Here is an 18,726-nt window from a genome sequence, read left to right as displayed (position 1 = left end):
TTTAGATTGTTTTTAGCATGTTTTATAAGCCATTTTTCAGTTTGAACGTCCATACGTTCCTATCCGTACCGCCATAGATTTAGAAATTTTGTATTGTTTTTCAACAAAGATTTGACGCTCGATCTTTTCAATTCAATTTTATGGAAAAAACAGCAGAAATGCATATGATTTTTTTTACCTTTTGATAGATATATGTCTATGGTTTCAGGAAAGGTATCACTCTTATTGATTGAAAATTGAAATTTTCCTTTGGACGAAATTTTTTAGATATTTGTGACATGTTCAACCCCCTATTTTGCAATATTTGGTATCAAACAAATGCTGTTTGTTGCCATGGTTACACAAAAAAAATATATTTCACCATTATAACTATTGGAAATCAAATCTATGGACGATTCTCTTTCCATAAATATACACATGCATAACTCAAATAGTAAGCCTTATTTATTAGGAAGGAAGGGAAAGAGGGTGTTTGAAAATTATGAGTGTCAATTCCAAGTTTTTTTTCCTATCTGTGAATTGACACCCACCCTAGTGCATAATATTCTCGTTGCGTTGGGATGTTTCTTCTATTTGGTCGGGCTTCTGTTTCTTTGACATTTCCTCATTTTCATTCTCAATTTTATCAAGGATTTACTATACTCAAAGATTTTTTAAAGACATGTACAGTTACATATATGCTGAATATGTCACTCCTTTGCGGAAGCAATGTAAAGAAAGAGATGGACAGCAAATTTTGATGTGATTCTTATAAATAACAGTTAAGATCAGATACCAGAGAAAATAATGTCAAACACAGTGAACACTTTAAATATTAAATAACAGATAACAGGAATCTCAATTTCAAATAAACAGTTAACAACATTACAAATTTTAACAAAACAGATTACAGACAGTGGGTCGAAAACAGTTAACAGTTTTTAAAATTTATCAGTCAAATAAAAGTTTTTAACAAATTAAAACCTTGAAAAGGACAAAAACCGTTTAACATAAAAGGGTACTCCCCCACCCCCACCTTAGATATTTGAACTTAATACTTTATTTGCTTTGAAAGGACGGTAAATAACTATTCTAAAATTAGCAAGTTGCCATACAGTTGAAAACAAGTTGCCATACAGTAAATTTGTCAACACGAGCAAGTTGCCGTACCCTAGAATTTATTTTCTATGGTCAATATTCTTTAAAACACATCTTTTTGACAACAAATTTCAGTAAATATGATGCCACACTATAATAATTTAAAAACGTGTCTGGAAAAATAATGAAAAACAGTTCAATATCTTGAGAATGGGGCGACAGAGGACGATCGACCTCGAAATTTTCCGGTACTAAGTGGCAAGTATTGGAGTATTACACAAAATCTTGAAGTAATTTTGTACTTATCGGCCTAATAATTTAAAGAATTATATATCAGAAAATCATTTCTTAAGCGGCACCCTCATCAAATGAGTGGAAATGCTTTAAATTGAATGAATTCTTAACTTGTTTACTTTTTTTCTATTTCTCTCCGCTTCGTAAGTACCCAATTTCCGGTGGCGATGATACACAGTGATCAAGGGGTATTTTGACATCTCAAAAATGAAGACATTTAAAGTAAACATAATATAAATAAATTAAAAATATTTTTTTTTTACTTTTTAAAAATATTTATAAATGTGCTTGTCAATTTTTTTTTTAGTACAAACAATGTATATTATGTCTAAATATTAGCAATATTTTTGCTAACTAGATAAAATACATGTAATAGTGGCATTGCCCCTGGGTATTTTAATCTGATTAATTGCTGTTTGTTTTTACATCTGTTAATTTTTATTTCTATATTCCTTTTGTGTATACTAATTTAACAAAATGATATGATGATTGTGTGCAGTGATTTTAAATTCTAAATAAACTGTCTATAAATAAAGATTTTTTACAGTGACACATTTTTTTGGTTTGTTTTAAAAGGTGATTAATTACTTATCAATCTATTTAGTTAAAAGGTCTCTTTCTTGAAAACTGAACAACCTTAATATATGATTCTCACATTTTTTTAAAAATTATAAGACTATTAAAAAACAATCTGTAGGTCAAATAAATAATATAAAAACTTCAGAATAAATTACAGACTTCATATATTAAAAACGAAGTATGTGATTTCAATATTTGACAAATAAATATAATTTTACAATTTATATTATTAATCACACATCCTTATCTTTAACACTATAGAAGTACATGTAATTCAAATGTAATTCAAAAGTAATTGAGCATTATATGCCCTTTTCAATGTAATTTATTAAATTACCATTACTTGTAATTAAAAAATGCATTACACTTAATAACCATTATATTTTCAATTACCCTATCCCTGATCAATACAGCTATAAAATATGCACATTTGATAATGAATAAGAAACATTATGACATAACCTTATTGAAATGATATCAACTCAATACAGCTATAAAATATTCACAGTTGATAATGAATAAGTTACATTATGACATAACCTTATTGAAATGATATCAACTCAATACAGCTATAAAATATGCACATTTGATTATGAATAAGAAACATTATGACATAACCTTATTGAAATGATATCAACTCAATACAGCTATAAAATATGCACAGTTGATAATGAATAAGTTACATTATGACATAACCTTATTGAAATGATATCAACTCAATACAGCTATAAAATATGCACATTTGATAATGAATAAGAAACATTATGACATAACCTTATTGAAATGATATCAACTCAATACAGCTATAAAATATTCACAGTTGATAATGAATAAGAAACATTATGACATTACCTTATTGAAATGATATCAACTCAATACAGCTATAAAATATGCACAGTTGATAATGAATAAGAAACATTATGACATAACCTTATTGAAATGATATCAACTCAATACAGCTATAAAATATTCACAGTTGATAATGAATAAGTTACATTATGACATAACCTTATTGAAATGATATCAACTCAATACAGCTATAAAATATGCACATTTGATAATGAATAAGAAACATTATGACATAACCTTATTGAAATGATATCAACTCAATACAGCTATAAAATATGCACATTTGATAATGAATAAGAAACATTATGACATAACCTTATTGAAATGATATCAACTCAATACAGCTATAAAATATGCACAGTTGATAATGAATAAGTTACATTATGACATAACCTTATTGAAATGATATCAACTCAATACAGCTATAAAATATGCACATTTGATAATGAATAAGAAACATTATGACATAACCTTATTGAAATGATATCAACTCAATACAGCTATAAAATATTCACAGTTGATAATGAATAAGAAACATTATGACATTACCTTATTGAAATGATATCAACTCAATACAGCTATAAAATATGCAAAGTTGATAATGAATAAGATACAATATGATATAACCATCACAATATTGTCTAATCCTTCGCATACATCCTTCCAAGATGGACTTGTCTCTGTCCACGATTTCATATTCTCTCCCTCACAATCGTTTGTAAATGGCTGCACGTCTGTTAATGTATTTTTTCTTGTTCCAATATACCTCCAGAAAAAATTCATTTTAGTCTTTAGATCTCTATGATAAAGCAAAGATATGTAAATTGTTAAAGCCAGAATGATTCCACTTAATGATATAGTAACAATCATTATGATTAAGAGAAGACTCATTGGATTGGACGTTGCTGGTATAGCCGTTTGTACCATGGACAAAAATATTGCATAAGATAGTAATATAGTTATCGAAAGTCCTATTCGTTCTCCAGATTCTACCGGAAGTAGAAACACCATTGGATTGAGTAATCCAAACAATATAGTAGGAACACACACTAATACTGTGTAATATAAAGGTGAACGTTGTACTGTTAGTGTGAAGGTAAATATAGAATACCCATTCCAAATTGACGTTTCACCTTTATACGACTGTAATGACCAGTCCGAATTTGGTGTGAAAAAAGATAGTTGAACAGGATTAGAAGATGGATTCAATGTTACTGTTTTCGATGTCATACTCAACACGAAGAATCTCAGATAACACGTCTGAGAATCAAACGGAAACTTATATATATTTGTTGTACACTTAGATGACAATACGTCGCCAACAAATATAGCCACCTCACCAGTGTTTTCGAGTGTAGCAAAGTTAGCGTTGTCTCCACCCAACGGTTCATATGTTGCAACTGAGTTAACAAGTAAAAACTTTGGGGTCCAAACATCGGTCAAAGGTACCACTATGTCTTGTGCATTACCATATGATGACGGATTCCAAGATAAGTCCTCGTCTATCCAACTCGCACTTAATCCAGCTGCTAGATCAAGTGTCTGGTCAACCTCTTGAAATCGAGTAATGGTGATCAAAAATATACTCACAGTAATATTTAGAGGTGAAGAAAAATCAGAATTTGGTACAATTGATTTTTGGTAATTTGAAAATACATCACTATATAACTGTTTTATATTTGATTTACTCTGACATTGAACATCATTTAACAATATGAAACATAGAAACAAAAATCTGATAGATGGAATAATATCCATGTCAGCAAATTAGTAAAGCACAAATAAGTAACTAGTACTTAGATTAAAATCTTTGTAATGAGCAGGATCCACCTAACAAGTTCTGATAAATATACTGTCCTGGATTATAACCTTATAACCTTGTAATTTGTTTTAATCCCATCTAATTATTGTTACATTTGCAATTTACTAATATTGTTTAAATTAGAGATCATACTTAAATGATTGACAAACAATAATTAAAGTAATAAGGAAATACTTTTAGGAAAGGTTATAACGAATGAAAGAAAAGTCGGATATACGTCAGCATTTCAATGTATCAAATACATTAATAAAACAAATATATTTAAATGTGACTTATACTAGTAAACAAGTAATGGACGTCAGAAACAATCTATTATACAATCTAGAACGTTTGCGCAAAATTTACCTGTTGGAAATATACTATATTTGCGCGGATTTATACAAAATACAGTGTCATTTCATAGCCATTACAACAAGCAGTTTTATTCAACTCATCCAGCCATCTACGCTTTCGTTGAGATTATTATAAAAGTTCAGGCGACTACTTACATTAAAATTCGGCACAACGATAACCAAGCCCTCGTAAAACGCACAGACAAAGAGAAAATGAAGTTTAACGTTCAATAATTTCTGAAATTTCAAAATGGTGAAATTTCCCGTCAATGCTATCTCAAATCGCTAGGTTACAAACACCAGGCAAGGACTGGTCTATAGATGATCCCCGTATAGATATCATCCGCATGTCACCTGCATGTTTTGGCATGACTATATACTTTGAATGGTCTCTTTATAAGAAACTTTTCTTTTACATAAATGTGGTGCTTTTTAATGATTATTTAGACAAATAAAGTCTTATATATGTTCATCAATATATGAAATAATAAGATGTGGTATGATTGCCAATTTATGTTCAAAACAATAGCAAATAACATGTAAAAAAAAATTCAGATAAACTATAGGTAAATTCGCGCAAACGTAATACCATTTCTCCGCGCATATGTGATGCGTGTCATTTAAAATCCGCGCAAATATAGGTCGCCCCTATGATGAGTGTCAATAAAAATACAATTCAATTATCATAAAATGTTCATTTTTGTGGAGAGGGCTTACAACGGCTATGCCTGATGCCCAATCCAATTCAATTTATTTGAATAAAATGTTGTTTTAATTAGATTGTTTTAAATCAATTAAATTTAGCAATGACTTATCAGACATACATGACGTGCGCGCGTCTATATCTACACTAGAAACTCTCGATTGTCTTTCCAAACGCTATTCATACCATGTTTAATGAAATCACTGTTATATCACAAACAACACAAATTTTACTGCAACTTACCAACATTTCGACAACAAATGGTTCCTCGGTGATCCTCGAGGTCATAATATTTGAAAATCTAAATAGGTATGAAAGCCGTTTTATGTGAAGTTTCATTATTTTGTGAACTATGAAATCAAAGTATTACGATATAAATTTATAAGTGGCTATGGAGCTAATGACGTCACCGGTATTCGAAGATCTGTCTGCCGTACAACGTCCTTCATTCATGAACAACGGAAGTACAAAAAATAATGTTATGATTAGTACTGATTTCTGTAAACAGTATCGAGTTTATTGGTATTTGTTACACTTTTTTTAGTGTTGAAGGAGTCTAACCAACTACAGATCTTACTCTAGCCAAATGTATGCTCTTGGCTTGCATTTGTGAGGGCAGTTAAATGTATGCTCTTGGCTTGCATTTGTGAGGGCAGTTAAATGTATACTCTTGGCTTGCATTTGTGAGGGCAGTTAAATGTATGCTCTTGGCTTGCATTTGTGAGGGCAGTTAAATGTATGCTCTTGGCTTGCATTTGTGAGGGCAGTTAAATGTATGCTCTTGGCTTGCATTTGTGAGGGCAGTTAAATGTGTGCTCTTGGCTTGCATTTGTGCGGGCAGTTAAATGTATGCTCTTGGCTTCCATTTGTGAGGGCAGTTACATGTATGCTCTTGGCTTGCATTTGTGAGGGCAGTTAAATGTATGCTCTTGGCTTTCATTCAGCAGGTGTGATTATCCCCCATCATAATTGACTAGGATTAATCATGCTGATCATGATAATTCCTTAAGGTTACTTCAAGCAGGTGTGATTATCCCCCATCATAATTGACTAGGATTAATCTTGCTGATCTTTAAGATGACTATTGCAAAGTGTCCTTCAGTGTTGCAATAGAAGCACTTGTCGCTCTTCTTTCCACCGTAGTATTTAGACTGGGAGTAAACATTCTGGGAAGTGTTGGAAGATCTGCATTTAAGTGAGTCTTCTGGATATGATGTGCCAGGCCTACGAAAAAGATCAGCATTACCATTGCCGAACTTGTTACTTCTGCTGTACGGACTGTTCCTCTGCTTGTCACATGCTTTGTCTCTGCGTTTTGTCTTTGCTCTAGATTCTGCCTGACGCAACTTTGTGGCGTCTTCTGAATTGTCTGTCGTCCATGTACTCCTCAACGACATCCCACCCGTACTTGTCAGCAATCCTTATTACCTTATTATGCTCTTTCAGGGCCTTTTCTGACTCCCCCAGCAACTTTAATGCGGCTTCCAAGGAATACCTCTTGATAAACGATTTTGTCTTGAAGATTTCGTCAAAGTGAAGAGAATTGAAGGAATGTTGCTTTCTGTTTCATTCAAACTTGAATTTATGGGTGTGGGTTGAGGGACGGTTGGTGTTTTCTAAGGCTTGTGAACTTAGCTTTTATCAATTTGGGAAACAATCTCCTTTTTCTGTCTGGATAAGGCTGCATCTAGCTTTGTTTTTTGAAAATAATGAAAGTGCGTCCTCTGGAGAAAAGTGCTCGTCAGACCTTGGGACTGCTCGAATAGGCGTATCTACAACGTGCCAAAAATCTTCGTCACGCATGTCTGCGCTGGTATTTAAAATATAACTGTAAAACTTACTTTGGTGTTTTCGCGATAATTGGAAAAAGGCACCAAAATAATTAAATAAAGGTCTTGAACCGAATTACTTCGTATTACGCAAAGAAAGTAAATACAATTGTTTTATTAAATAAGAAATATTAATCTTTTATCATTCTCGGCACACAAAAGTCTACTTGAGCTATTTCCTTGCAGTGAACATATGAAAAAATTACCCTATGCAGGTTGCAGTCTTGTAATTGACTGCTCCATAGGCTAACATGCAAAACAGCTGATCTTTGAAAATAAAAAAAATAAAAAATGCTATAGAAAAAAAATTCATGTTCATATCATGTATGTACTAATGTAAAATTTGTGATTTAATCGAAAAAAAGGGGGTTCATGCCATGAAGAATAAAAAGTTACGTAATCCTGAAGTCAAAACATTTTTTTTCTACTTTCTGTTTGCTGTTTTTACTAGGCCGCACCACTTCCAGTAAACATGATATCATTCCACTTTCCTTAATTAATATCACCCAAAAGATGCAACAATTTTCGTTAATTGAGAAACACTTTCATTTGGTGTCTTTAACAAAGTCATGCATCCCTATGGAAAATACTAGATGTTTTGAACATTAGAATCGTGGTTCCACTGTACACACAATATCCATAAACATTGAAATCCTAAGAGTAATAATGAATCCTCTGTAATTGTATTTATCTTTCAGGAGAGATAAGACGACCTTGACATTAATAGCAGCTCAAATTGAACAAGAGAAAGATGGATTGGATAGAACAATTAAGAAAATGTCAAAGAAAGGAAAGAAAAGAAAATAATAGTATTGTCTGGTCAATGACTTTTATGTGCCAAAATGTTTTTAAAATTTTGGTATTGAAAACTTGGTTATGTATGAAATGAATAAAAATATTAACAAAAATTGGAAAAGACCACATTGGGATTTGTGTCTGAATTTTATTTTTGTGTTGCCTCATTTGATTAAAGATTTTCTTGTGCATTTATATCCCCAGTTCTCTATGGTGATAATTGTAGATTCTATCACTGAAACAGGTGTGTTACAATATTTCTCTTCTCAAGACAGTTTAAAAAATTCTGATATTTAAAGTGGGAAGTTTGCCTAGCTTTTTAAGTAATTAAGATATAACTGTTGACATTGGAGACATATCGTAATATCTGAGTGATAGGGGTGGAATCTGTCTCTCTAATGATTTTGATCTTTCCCTTTCAAAAAATTGTAGAAAGTTGTGTTCTTTATATATGACATCATCAAACTTGGTTGCCTCTTAGGGAAACTAGGGAAATTCAGTAGAAACTCAAGAAAATTTTACCAATCATTTTCAGGGAACAGATATGTCACTAGTGAGGAGAAACATTTATCTCACAGCGATCAAAAATTTGTGAAAATAGCACAAAAATTAGAGAAAGTCATACATTATTTAAATATTCAAGAGAAACCTCCACCAATTTTTACTACCCCCCCCCCCCCCAAGAAAAAAAACCTCACAAGAACTTTGTGTCAAAGAATAAAAAGTTTAATAATATAAACTGTTCCAATTTGTCTACACCTGATGCATATTGCCACAATCAATGTTTCTTCAGTTATGCCCAGGGACACACTATTTGAAAATCCAAAGCTTATTAAGAAGATGAAGAGCTTCAAATAAAAAAAGGACAAGTTGGCATACTCATTCTATTTGAAATATTTAACATCATTGGCAGTGTTTGACTGAGTCCAAATATAAAAATGAAGATGTGGTATGATTGCCAATGAGACAACTATCCACAAAAGACCAAAATGACACAGACATTAACAACTATAGGTCACCGTACGGCCTTCAACAATGAGCAAAGCCCATACCGCGTAGTCAGCTAGAAAAGGCCTGATAAGACAATATAAAACAATTCAAACGAGAAAACTAACGGCCTTATTTATGTAAACAAAAATTAACGAAAAACAAATATATAACACATAAACAAACGACAACCACTGAATTACAGGCTCATGACTTGGGACAGGCACATACCTAAATAATGTGGCGGGGTTAAACATGTATGCGGGATCCCAACCCTCCCCTAACCTGGGACAGTGGTATACCAGTACCAAAACCCACTTATACATGTTATAGTTTTGTGATTATGGGTGGGTGAGGAAAGTTGATATGTTATTTATGTTATCAACTCCTACAGATTTCAACCCAGAAATATGGCAAGCCGTTTTACTATTTATTCTAACTTCAAGATATCTCATAAGAATATCTTACTTTATATACAAAATGTATGTCTGCCTATCCATCCATCATTCTGGCAAAACAGTTTTCCACAGTTATATCTCTTTAAAGATATTGATTTGATATTTTGTGTATAGTTTTATCATGTCCAGTAAAAAAATCAAGTTCTAATTTTGTCCCGGTCTGATGATTTTTGCAGAGTTATTGTGCTTGGACTTTAAAAATTACTCTATCAGTTTCCCCCTTTTTTCGTCATGCTTGAAGATACGGATTTGGTAATTGGTATACCGTTTTATTATGAATAGTTGCAGATCAATTTTACAGATAAATTCAATATTGAATATCAATTATTAATACATGTTTAATTGCTTTGTAAATCTGCAATTTTCACGATTTGCTTTGCTAAACAATGTTACTGTACAATGTTTACACAATGCATTATCTGTATTTTATAACTTCTGACAATATAGGCACACCTTCAGAAAGGCACACCTCAAGAGTCGTCTACATTTATAATTGTTTTAATTTTCAACAAGAAATTAAAATTTTTTAAAAGCATACTAGGTGTATATATATAACGCACACTCTTAAAGTACGTCCATTTTATATCAATCAATAAATAAAAATACCACATTTCCAATACTAATTTCGAAGCAGTCCATAGCTTTTTAGAAATCTAAAACTTGTTTTAATTATATTCGGAAGTATATTAATCTTTGTGGTGATGGACATTTTAAATTTATGACCGTCGTATCTTATATTATTGTGTATTACCATTTGATTCTTTTTGAGTGGAGGTGTTCCTTGATTGAAAGGAATTCGATTATAAATTACATGCACTGGCGTAGATCCGTATTTCCCTTTAATATTCGTCATTATGTTTCGTTATTGTTTTTCTTTTCTATTGTTCGTTAATGATTTAAATATAATCTCTAATGTAATCAATCGTGGTATCAATTAGTAGGTTAATACAAATTAACAGATTATAAGGTCATAATAAAGAACAGTATATGTATCAGAACATGTTATGTGGTTCCTACTTTAATCTAAGTAATTGTTACACATTTGTGCTTTACGATTTTATTGCATAGTTGAGAAGAGTGAAAAAAAAATCACCAATCAGATTAGTTGCCAACGTCAGTAAAAAATATGAATAAAGACAACAGTAGTATACCGCTGTTCGAAATTCATAAATCGATAGAGAAAAAACAAATCCGGGTTACAAACTAAAACTGAGGGAAACGCATCAAATATAAGAGAACTACGACACAACAGAAACCTAACATTAAAATGTAACACACAGAGAAATGAACTATAATATAACAATGGCCATTTCCCTGACTTGGTACAGGGCATTTTAAAATAAAAATGTTGGGTTGAACATGGTTTTGTGGAAAACAGATATATAATTATGTGTTTTCTAATTAACAAAAATCAATTGTATCAAATTCTGATTTTGCCCACCTTTAAATATTTTTATGAATATATATTTGATTAACATATCTAGTTTGAAGAAGTGTTCCAAACTCAAAGATGGATTAGGTGCGACATGGACAGATGGAGACTTTTCGGGGACTCCGTCATTATATGGTATTGCATGTATTACCTCTCATCGATATTTGAATATCAATCCTGAAATCTGATGTTTAGTGTGTTGAGAAATTTATTAAAGATTTTAACACAATGTTTACTGCTGTACCCCTGTTTACGACATTTTACCTATTGTGTCTGTTTGTTTTTTCATACATCAGTGTCAATATACAGGAATTTAATGTGACTGTCATACAAGTGAGAGGTAAAGCTAGCTATATGGTGTAACACCACTAATTTGGGCCCGGCCAGAAAGCACATACCAGAAAGTAGTACATATCTAACACAAAATAATTCCTACGCACGAGTGTAACTTTCAAAATATGTAAGATATTTAGGTATTTTTGGCATCATATGAAAGCTCAAGGACTGGTGATCACTGTAGAACACTTTTGGACTTTTAATTTAAATTATTAAAAAAACTGCACCAAATTTTAAAAAGAGGGTACATTTTGTCTGTTTGTCAGATCTGAAGTACCTGTTTTGGTGCATCCGAAGTTCCGGGAACCAGTTCTTTCTTATATGCCATTAAAGGTATGTTGTTTTTTCAGTACAAGACACCATTAAGTGTTGCTTTGACATGTAATGATTGCCACTTTATGTGAACTTAAAATAAAAGAAGTGTACTTACTTGAAATGGAGAAATTTAACATAGAAAGCAATGGGACCATGCATTAGTGGTGTACTTCCATAACACCAGGTTTAATCCACCAACTTAATGCAAAATGTCTTTTGGAATGGGCTGTATATTTATACTCCGTAAATATGCATTAACTTTCAGTGTGAAAGACACCACAGAAAGTCTGAAGACTACCACCTTATTTAAAAACAGAATTTTTTTTATTATTTCAGATTTGTGCAACGAGTCTGAAGAGTATATATATCATCTCCTTTCAACCCCACAGCTATATTAAACAGTAAACTTTAATCAATTTAATGGCACCAATCGATTTATACTTGTACCTCGAAATTGACATACACGGTCATCTCAGTACCAGAATCTATGACAAGCGAGACGATTTTTATTTTGAATTTGTCAATTTCTACAGTCTTATTAGCAATATACCAACTTCACCTGCGTATGGGATATTTTTTTCCCAAATTATTCGGAATTCAAGAGCTTGCAGCTGCTACTCAGTTTTGTAACACTTCCCCAGTGTCGTCTCGGTATAAAATGGGTGAACCACTATATGTCAAAGAACATCTCGTCCTTTTTCGAAACCGTTTTTTCTCATTACTTGGTGTCCGTCGTCCGTCGTCGTCGTCCGTCGTCGTTAACTTTTACACACATCTTCTCCTCTGAAACAACTGGTCCAAATTTAACCAAACTTGGCCACAATCGTCATTGCGGTATCTTGTTTAAAAAATGTGTCTGGTGACCCGGCCAACTAACCAAGATGGCCGCCATGGCTAAAAATAGAACATAGGGGTAAAATGCAGTTTTTGGCTTATAACTCAAAAACCAAAGCATTTAGAGCAAATCTGACAGGAAAGTAAAATTGTTGATCTGGTCAAGATCTGTCTGCCCTGGAATTTTCAGATGAATCGGATAACCGGTTGTTAGGATGCTGCCCCTGAATTGGTAATTTTAAGGAAATGTTGCTGTTTTTGGTTATTATCTTGAATATAATTATAGATAGAGATGAACTGTAAACAGCAATAATGCTCAGCAAGGTAAGATTTACAAATAAGTCAACATAACCAAAATGGTCAGTTGAACACTTTAGGAGTTATTGCCCTTTATAGTCAATTTTTAACCATTTTTCGTAAATCATAGTAATCTTTTAAAAAATCTCCTCTGAAACTATTGGGCCAAATTAAACCAAACTTAGCCACACTCATTATTGGGATATCTAGTTTAAAAAAAATGTGTCCGGTAACTCAGCCAACCAACCAAGATGGCCACCATGGCTAAAAAAAGAATGCAGTTTTTGGATTATAACTCAAAAACCAAAACATTTAGAGCAAATCTGACAGGGTGTGAAATTGTTGATCAGGTCAATATCTATCTGCCCTGGAATTTTCGAATGAATCGGATAACCGGTTGTTAGGTTGCTGCCCCTAAATTGGTAATTTTAAGGAAATTTTGCTGTATTTTGTTATTATCTTGAATATTATTATAGATAGAGATAAACTGTAAACAGCAATAATGTACAGCAAAGTAAGACCTAAAAATAAGGCAACATGACCAAAATGGTCAATTGACTCCCTGCAGAGTTATTGCCCTTCATAGTCATATTTAACAATTTTCATAAAATTTGTAGATTTTCACTAACATTTTCCACTGACTACTGGGCCAAGTTCATTATAGATAGTGATAATTGTAAGCAGCAAGAATGTTTAGTAAAGTAAGATCTACAAACACATCACCATCACCATAACACAAATTTGTCATGAATCCATCTGTGTCATTTGTTTAATATTCACATAGACCATGGTGAGCGACACAGGCTCTTTATAGCCTTTAGTTTGGAAGGTACTAAGACCTTGCTGATAAATATTGCGTTTTAAGTTCACAAATAATATATGATGATCTTGAAGTATAGAGTATGGGTACTATGGGTATTGACATTGTTTATCGTCTTAATAAAGTGTTCAAGTATTTCTTTTATTTGTCATTATTACTATAACTTTTACTGTTTAGTCTGCTTTGATGAAATATTACAAAATGCAAATGATTACATGTACATAGTGTTTATAATTTATGTGGTGCTTTCGAGACGTTTAGACCATGAAACCGTTCAGCCTTTTGTTGTTTTGCTCATTCACCAAATGTTCTAGAATTGGTTGGTTCTGTCCATTATATTTTTTTCTTAAATTTTCTATCAATGTTGTGAATACAACAATTACGTAGACGCAGTCATGGTCATCGTCATTATACATCACCTTCTCTGCATGATGTCTCTATTAATGACTTGCTGTCATTCATACAAAAGCCGTTAGGTATTCATCACATTCGCACGAAACTTTATTCATTACCCCTTTCAAAACTTCATTCTCTGTTCAATTTATGTTTGGAATCCACTGTTACAAACCCTCATCCAAACCAATACAAACTTCAAGCTATAATTTCGGATATTGCAAGTCACAGACTTTTCAAGCCAGTTCGCATTGGAAAAGATGAAAAAGAGAAAAGATCTTTTCTAAATCTTTTCTTTGCTAACAAAGGTCTCGATGGCGTCAACCTAGGCAATATCCTTCATCATAAATTAGTTCAATCGAAAATACCTCCTTATTTCAAAAACCAGTCTGTACCAATAATTTCTTATACCTATACCAAACCTATTGCAACTAAAATTTTCAATTACAAACGCGTTTTGCAGAATCTCGATATTGACGACTTCAAGTCTAAACCTCCTGATTGCACTTGTGCTAGTTCCCAATTCACATATAATCCTACTGGCCACGTTATTACCGGTGACCTTAACATTGTTAATAACACTTCTCTACGAAATGAGTTATCGAAAGGTCCGAAATATCGTGAGCCTAAATCCATCAATTGGAAATACAACTTTAAAATTTTGGTGGACTCAGTCGAGGATTATGCCAGGCAATGGGCTAAACGTGAAAAGGAAGATGTAGACACTCTATCCGAATGGATTAAGGCAGTGAGGTCGTTAATACAAATCAGAATTAAGAAACTGAATGGGTCCACCAATGCCCATGCTACGTCAAGCTTTAAAGACCCAAATGTTGCTAAACACTTATCCGACCTCCATGATAAATATGTTGTTGTCCCCGCAGACAAAGCCCCAAATAACATCGTTTTTGTCTGTAAAAGTCACTACATTAATTGCTTGATAAACGAATTAGGTATAGACAATTGACTTGGAAACTCAACATATACCCTCACGACACTTACCAAAGAGGAAATCCTGGATAATCATAGGTCTGTTCTTTGTTCCTTTGGTATTTCAACCAAAGATGAAGAACTGGATGTTCCATCACTGTATTGGATACCTTAACTACATAAGTGTCCTTACAAACAACGGTATATTGCTGGGTCTTCCAAGTGTTCCACGAAACCTCTTTCTAAATTATTAACATCTATTTTATCAGCAATCAAAGACGGGCTTCAAAGTTATTGTGAAACTGCCTATTCTAGAGGTGGCGTGAATCAGATGTGGATACTTAAAAATTCCAAAGATCTTTTAGAGTACATACAATCTAACGCTCTTTCATCTTGTAACAGTATTAAAACATTTGACTTTTCTACTCTGTACACAAGTATTCCACATTCCAAACTAAAAGACAAATTGAAAGAGTTGGTATTATTTTGCTTCATAAAAAAGAATGGCCAACGTAGATACAAGTAGTCTTAGGGAGGGATAACTCATACTTTGTAAAGAATCACTCTGATTCAAACAAAAAATTCTCTGAAACCGATTTTATCAAGATGCTTGATTTCTTGATTGACAACATATTTGTAACGTTCGGAGGACGTGTTTTTCAACAGACTGTCGGCATCCCAATGGGAACAAACTGTGCACCTCTACTTGCCGACTTGTTTCTTTATTATTATGTGGCTGACTTTATGCAGGAACTTCTTAGGAAGAAAGATAAGAAGTTAGCAATATCCTTTAACTCTACTTTCCGCTATATAGATGACGTTCTTTCACTAAACAATTCAAAATTTGGTGACTATGTGGAACGCATCTATCCCAGCGAATTGGAGATAAAGGATACTACAGATACAGTTAAGTCGGCTTCATATCTGGACTTACATCTAGAAATTGACAATAAGGGTCGGTTGAAAACAAAACTTTACGACAAAAGAGATGATTTCAGCTTTCCAATTGTGAACTTTCCATTTCTAAGTAGCAACAGTCCATATATCTCCCAATTGATACGATATTCCCGTGCTTGCATTTCCTATCATGATTTTCTTGATAGAGGGTTACTGCTCACAAGGAAGCTATTAAACCAAGAGTTCCAAATGGTGAAGTTGAAATCATCCCTTCGTAAATTTTACGGACGCCATCACGAGTTGGTTGACCGTAACGGTTATGGAATAACCGTTTCACAAATGATATCAGATATGTTCCTTACGTCGTAACTACAATCCCCTTCCCTTTCATGAATGTGACCTACCGAATTAGACTATTTACCGGATTTGTAATCACAAAAGCAACACGACGGGTGCCACATGTGGAGCAGGATCTGCTTACCCTTCCGGAGCACCTGAGATCACCCCTAGTTTTTGGTGGGGTTCGTGTTGTTTATTCTTTAGCTTTCTATGTTGTGTCGTGTGTGCTTTTGTTTTTCTGTTTGTCCTTTTCATTATTAGCCATGGCGTTGTCAGTTTGTTTTAGATTTATGAGTTTGACTGTCCCTTTGGTATCTTTCGTCCCTCTTTTATAGGAAAGTAATTATTTCTGGATATAAAGTGTATAGACGTTTTTGATAATTTTAAAAAAGATAAGTATAAAGCAGAATATGGAAAATGTCACAGTCAGTATTTCAAAGCCATTTATATCTTACTATGCAGTAAATCTTTTGCTCATTGTTAACCGTCCTTTACCTTTTCAGTGATTTTCAGCCTAGAGTTTAGGTGGAAGGGACCCATGCAATTTGGATTAAAGTTCGTGAAATGTTGCAATTGGCTTTTAGGAAACTATATTAGTTTTAGAGAGGTGTGGTGTAGTGGTAAGTGCATCGGACTACTTACACAAAGGTTACTGGTTCGATTCCCGTATGGGATGAAAATTTCAGGGACTGAATTTTCGGCTCTCCCTTGGCACCATTTGCGAGTATGGTCTTGAGGAAACGATTAAAGTCCGTCGGAAGGGGACGATGAATGGCTGGCTCGTGTTAAGAGAGAGCCATATCTCTTGCACGTTTAAGACACTTGTAGATTTCGAAAAAGAGCAGGCTAATGGCACTACAAGGCAGAACTCACCCGCAAAGTGGAAAGGAATTAATATAAGTTTCAAAACTTGTTTCCCAATCCACTATAAATAAATATGTTTAAACTAAACTATATTAGTTTGGTTATTTGTAGGACACACTGCACATTGTTGCATTAGCTTTCAAAGGGGGTCTTGGGCAATGCCCCCTTTTTTGTAGAATTAGGTACAAAATCCTGCATTCTGAGATCCCTGACCTATAATCAACCTCTAATACATTTGCTCTATTGTGGAAAATTTCATATATGTGACTCTCAGTTAGTCCGCTTTTTGAACTCATGAAAATTTGAAAATTTGAAAAATCTGTAAATGAAAATCATTTGCAATCGTACCACATCTTCTTATTTGTAAAACATGTATAAGGTTGTGCTCAGCTTGGGACTGTTTAGCACTTTCTTCATATATATATAAAACATGACCAATTGCAAAAAAATTTCATTGTGTACTAATCACACTGACTACAAAAACAAAAAAATCCTAGATTTAAGGTTCTAATGAAATAGATTCTTATGAAATGAATATATAAATGTACATGTAGTCTTTTATTTTGAATGAATTCAGTATCCAAATCTATAAAAATTGTCTTGTACATTTCTTTTCCAGCATAAAACTTTCACCCATGTTTTAGAATCTGTGAAACAGGATTGGTTTTGTGTGGCTTCACTTCTAGAAAATTTTATAATGACTATAAAGATCAACTGCCTTAGATTAAGAAGTTAGATATTCTATTAGATAACGCAGCATGCTACCAATTTGGACATATCTGGTAATGCTTACAAGAAATAAGTAAAAGAACAGGTAACATATATTACAAAACATTTTTGGCTAAGTAAATTTAACGTAAAAGCAGAACAGAAGACAACAATATCAGTATTATGGACGACATCAAAAGTTCAATGTGGGATACAAAAAACTTAATTCATATATAATTTTTTCACTGCCTCCCTCCCTTACCCTCCTCTTAACTTAATGTGGGAAAAATTGATTGACCAATGGCAATAGGGAAAGAATAAAATTGATGTCAATTAAACAAAGCTTTAGCAATTTTAACACCCACCCTCAAACTATTTGAATTAAGTTTTTTTTTATACTTCATTGACTTTTTTATGTCGTCCCTTAGTGCCAGTAGTTTAATGTTCATCTTACAGCTAATTTCGTAATGCTTGTAGAGCAAACCTTTGGTTTGGTTTTGTATAAACATTTACCCAAGCCTCGTAATTAAGATTGACATCTTCATACAATAAATATAATAGGCACACTTAAACCTGTAAATATTATGGTTAACAGCAATTATATGTTATCTAAATTACTATTGTACAATATTCAAACAAAGCAAGAAAGTCTTGCTCTACATGCATTAGGATATTAGCTGTAATCTTTATTTTTATTAAAGCACATATGTTTCTTGAGACATTGCTTTGGAACAACCTAGAGATATCATTTAAAATAAATAATTATTTAACTAAAGTAGTAAAATTGTTTACTATGTCAAAAGCTATCCAAAAAGAAATTTTCTGATGAATCAGAC

At 32.9% G+C, this 18,726-nt stretch overlaps 1 protein-coding gene across 1 annotated transcript; it reads right to left on the bottom strand.

Annotated features, from left to right (window-relative positions):
• Nucleotides 1–3,363: 3,363 nt before the first annotated feature.
• On the bottom strand, nucleotides 3,364–4,557 carry LOC139500505 (acetylcholine receptor subunit alpha-1-B-like). Its single transcript, XM_071289248.1, has one exon. It carries the CDS (start codon nucleotides 4,555–4,557, stop codon nucleotides 3,364–3,366), a length of 1,194 nt encoding a protein of 397 aa, XP_071145349.1.
• Nucleotides 4,558–18,726: the final 14,169 nt, after the last annotated feature.

Source organism: Mytilus edulis, chromosome 13 (genome assembly GCF_963676685.1).
Source record: "Mytilus edulis chromosome 13, xbMytEdul2.2, whole genome shotgun sequence".
Lineage (NCBI taxonomy): Eukaryota > Metazoa > Mollusca > Bivalvia > Mytilida > Mytilidae > Mytilus > Mytilus edulis.
Note: the sequence above shows the minus strand (reverse complement) of the source record. Positions and strands in the feature narration are given on the sequence as shown.

Bases quoted from the DNA above. Each gene is read 5' to 3' on its own strand.
- LOC139500505 (XM_071289248.1), bottom strand. From the start codon at position 4,557: ATGGATATTATTCCATCTATCAGATTTTTGTTTCTATGTTTCATATTG.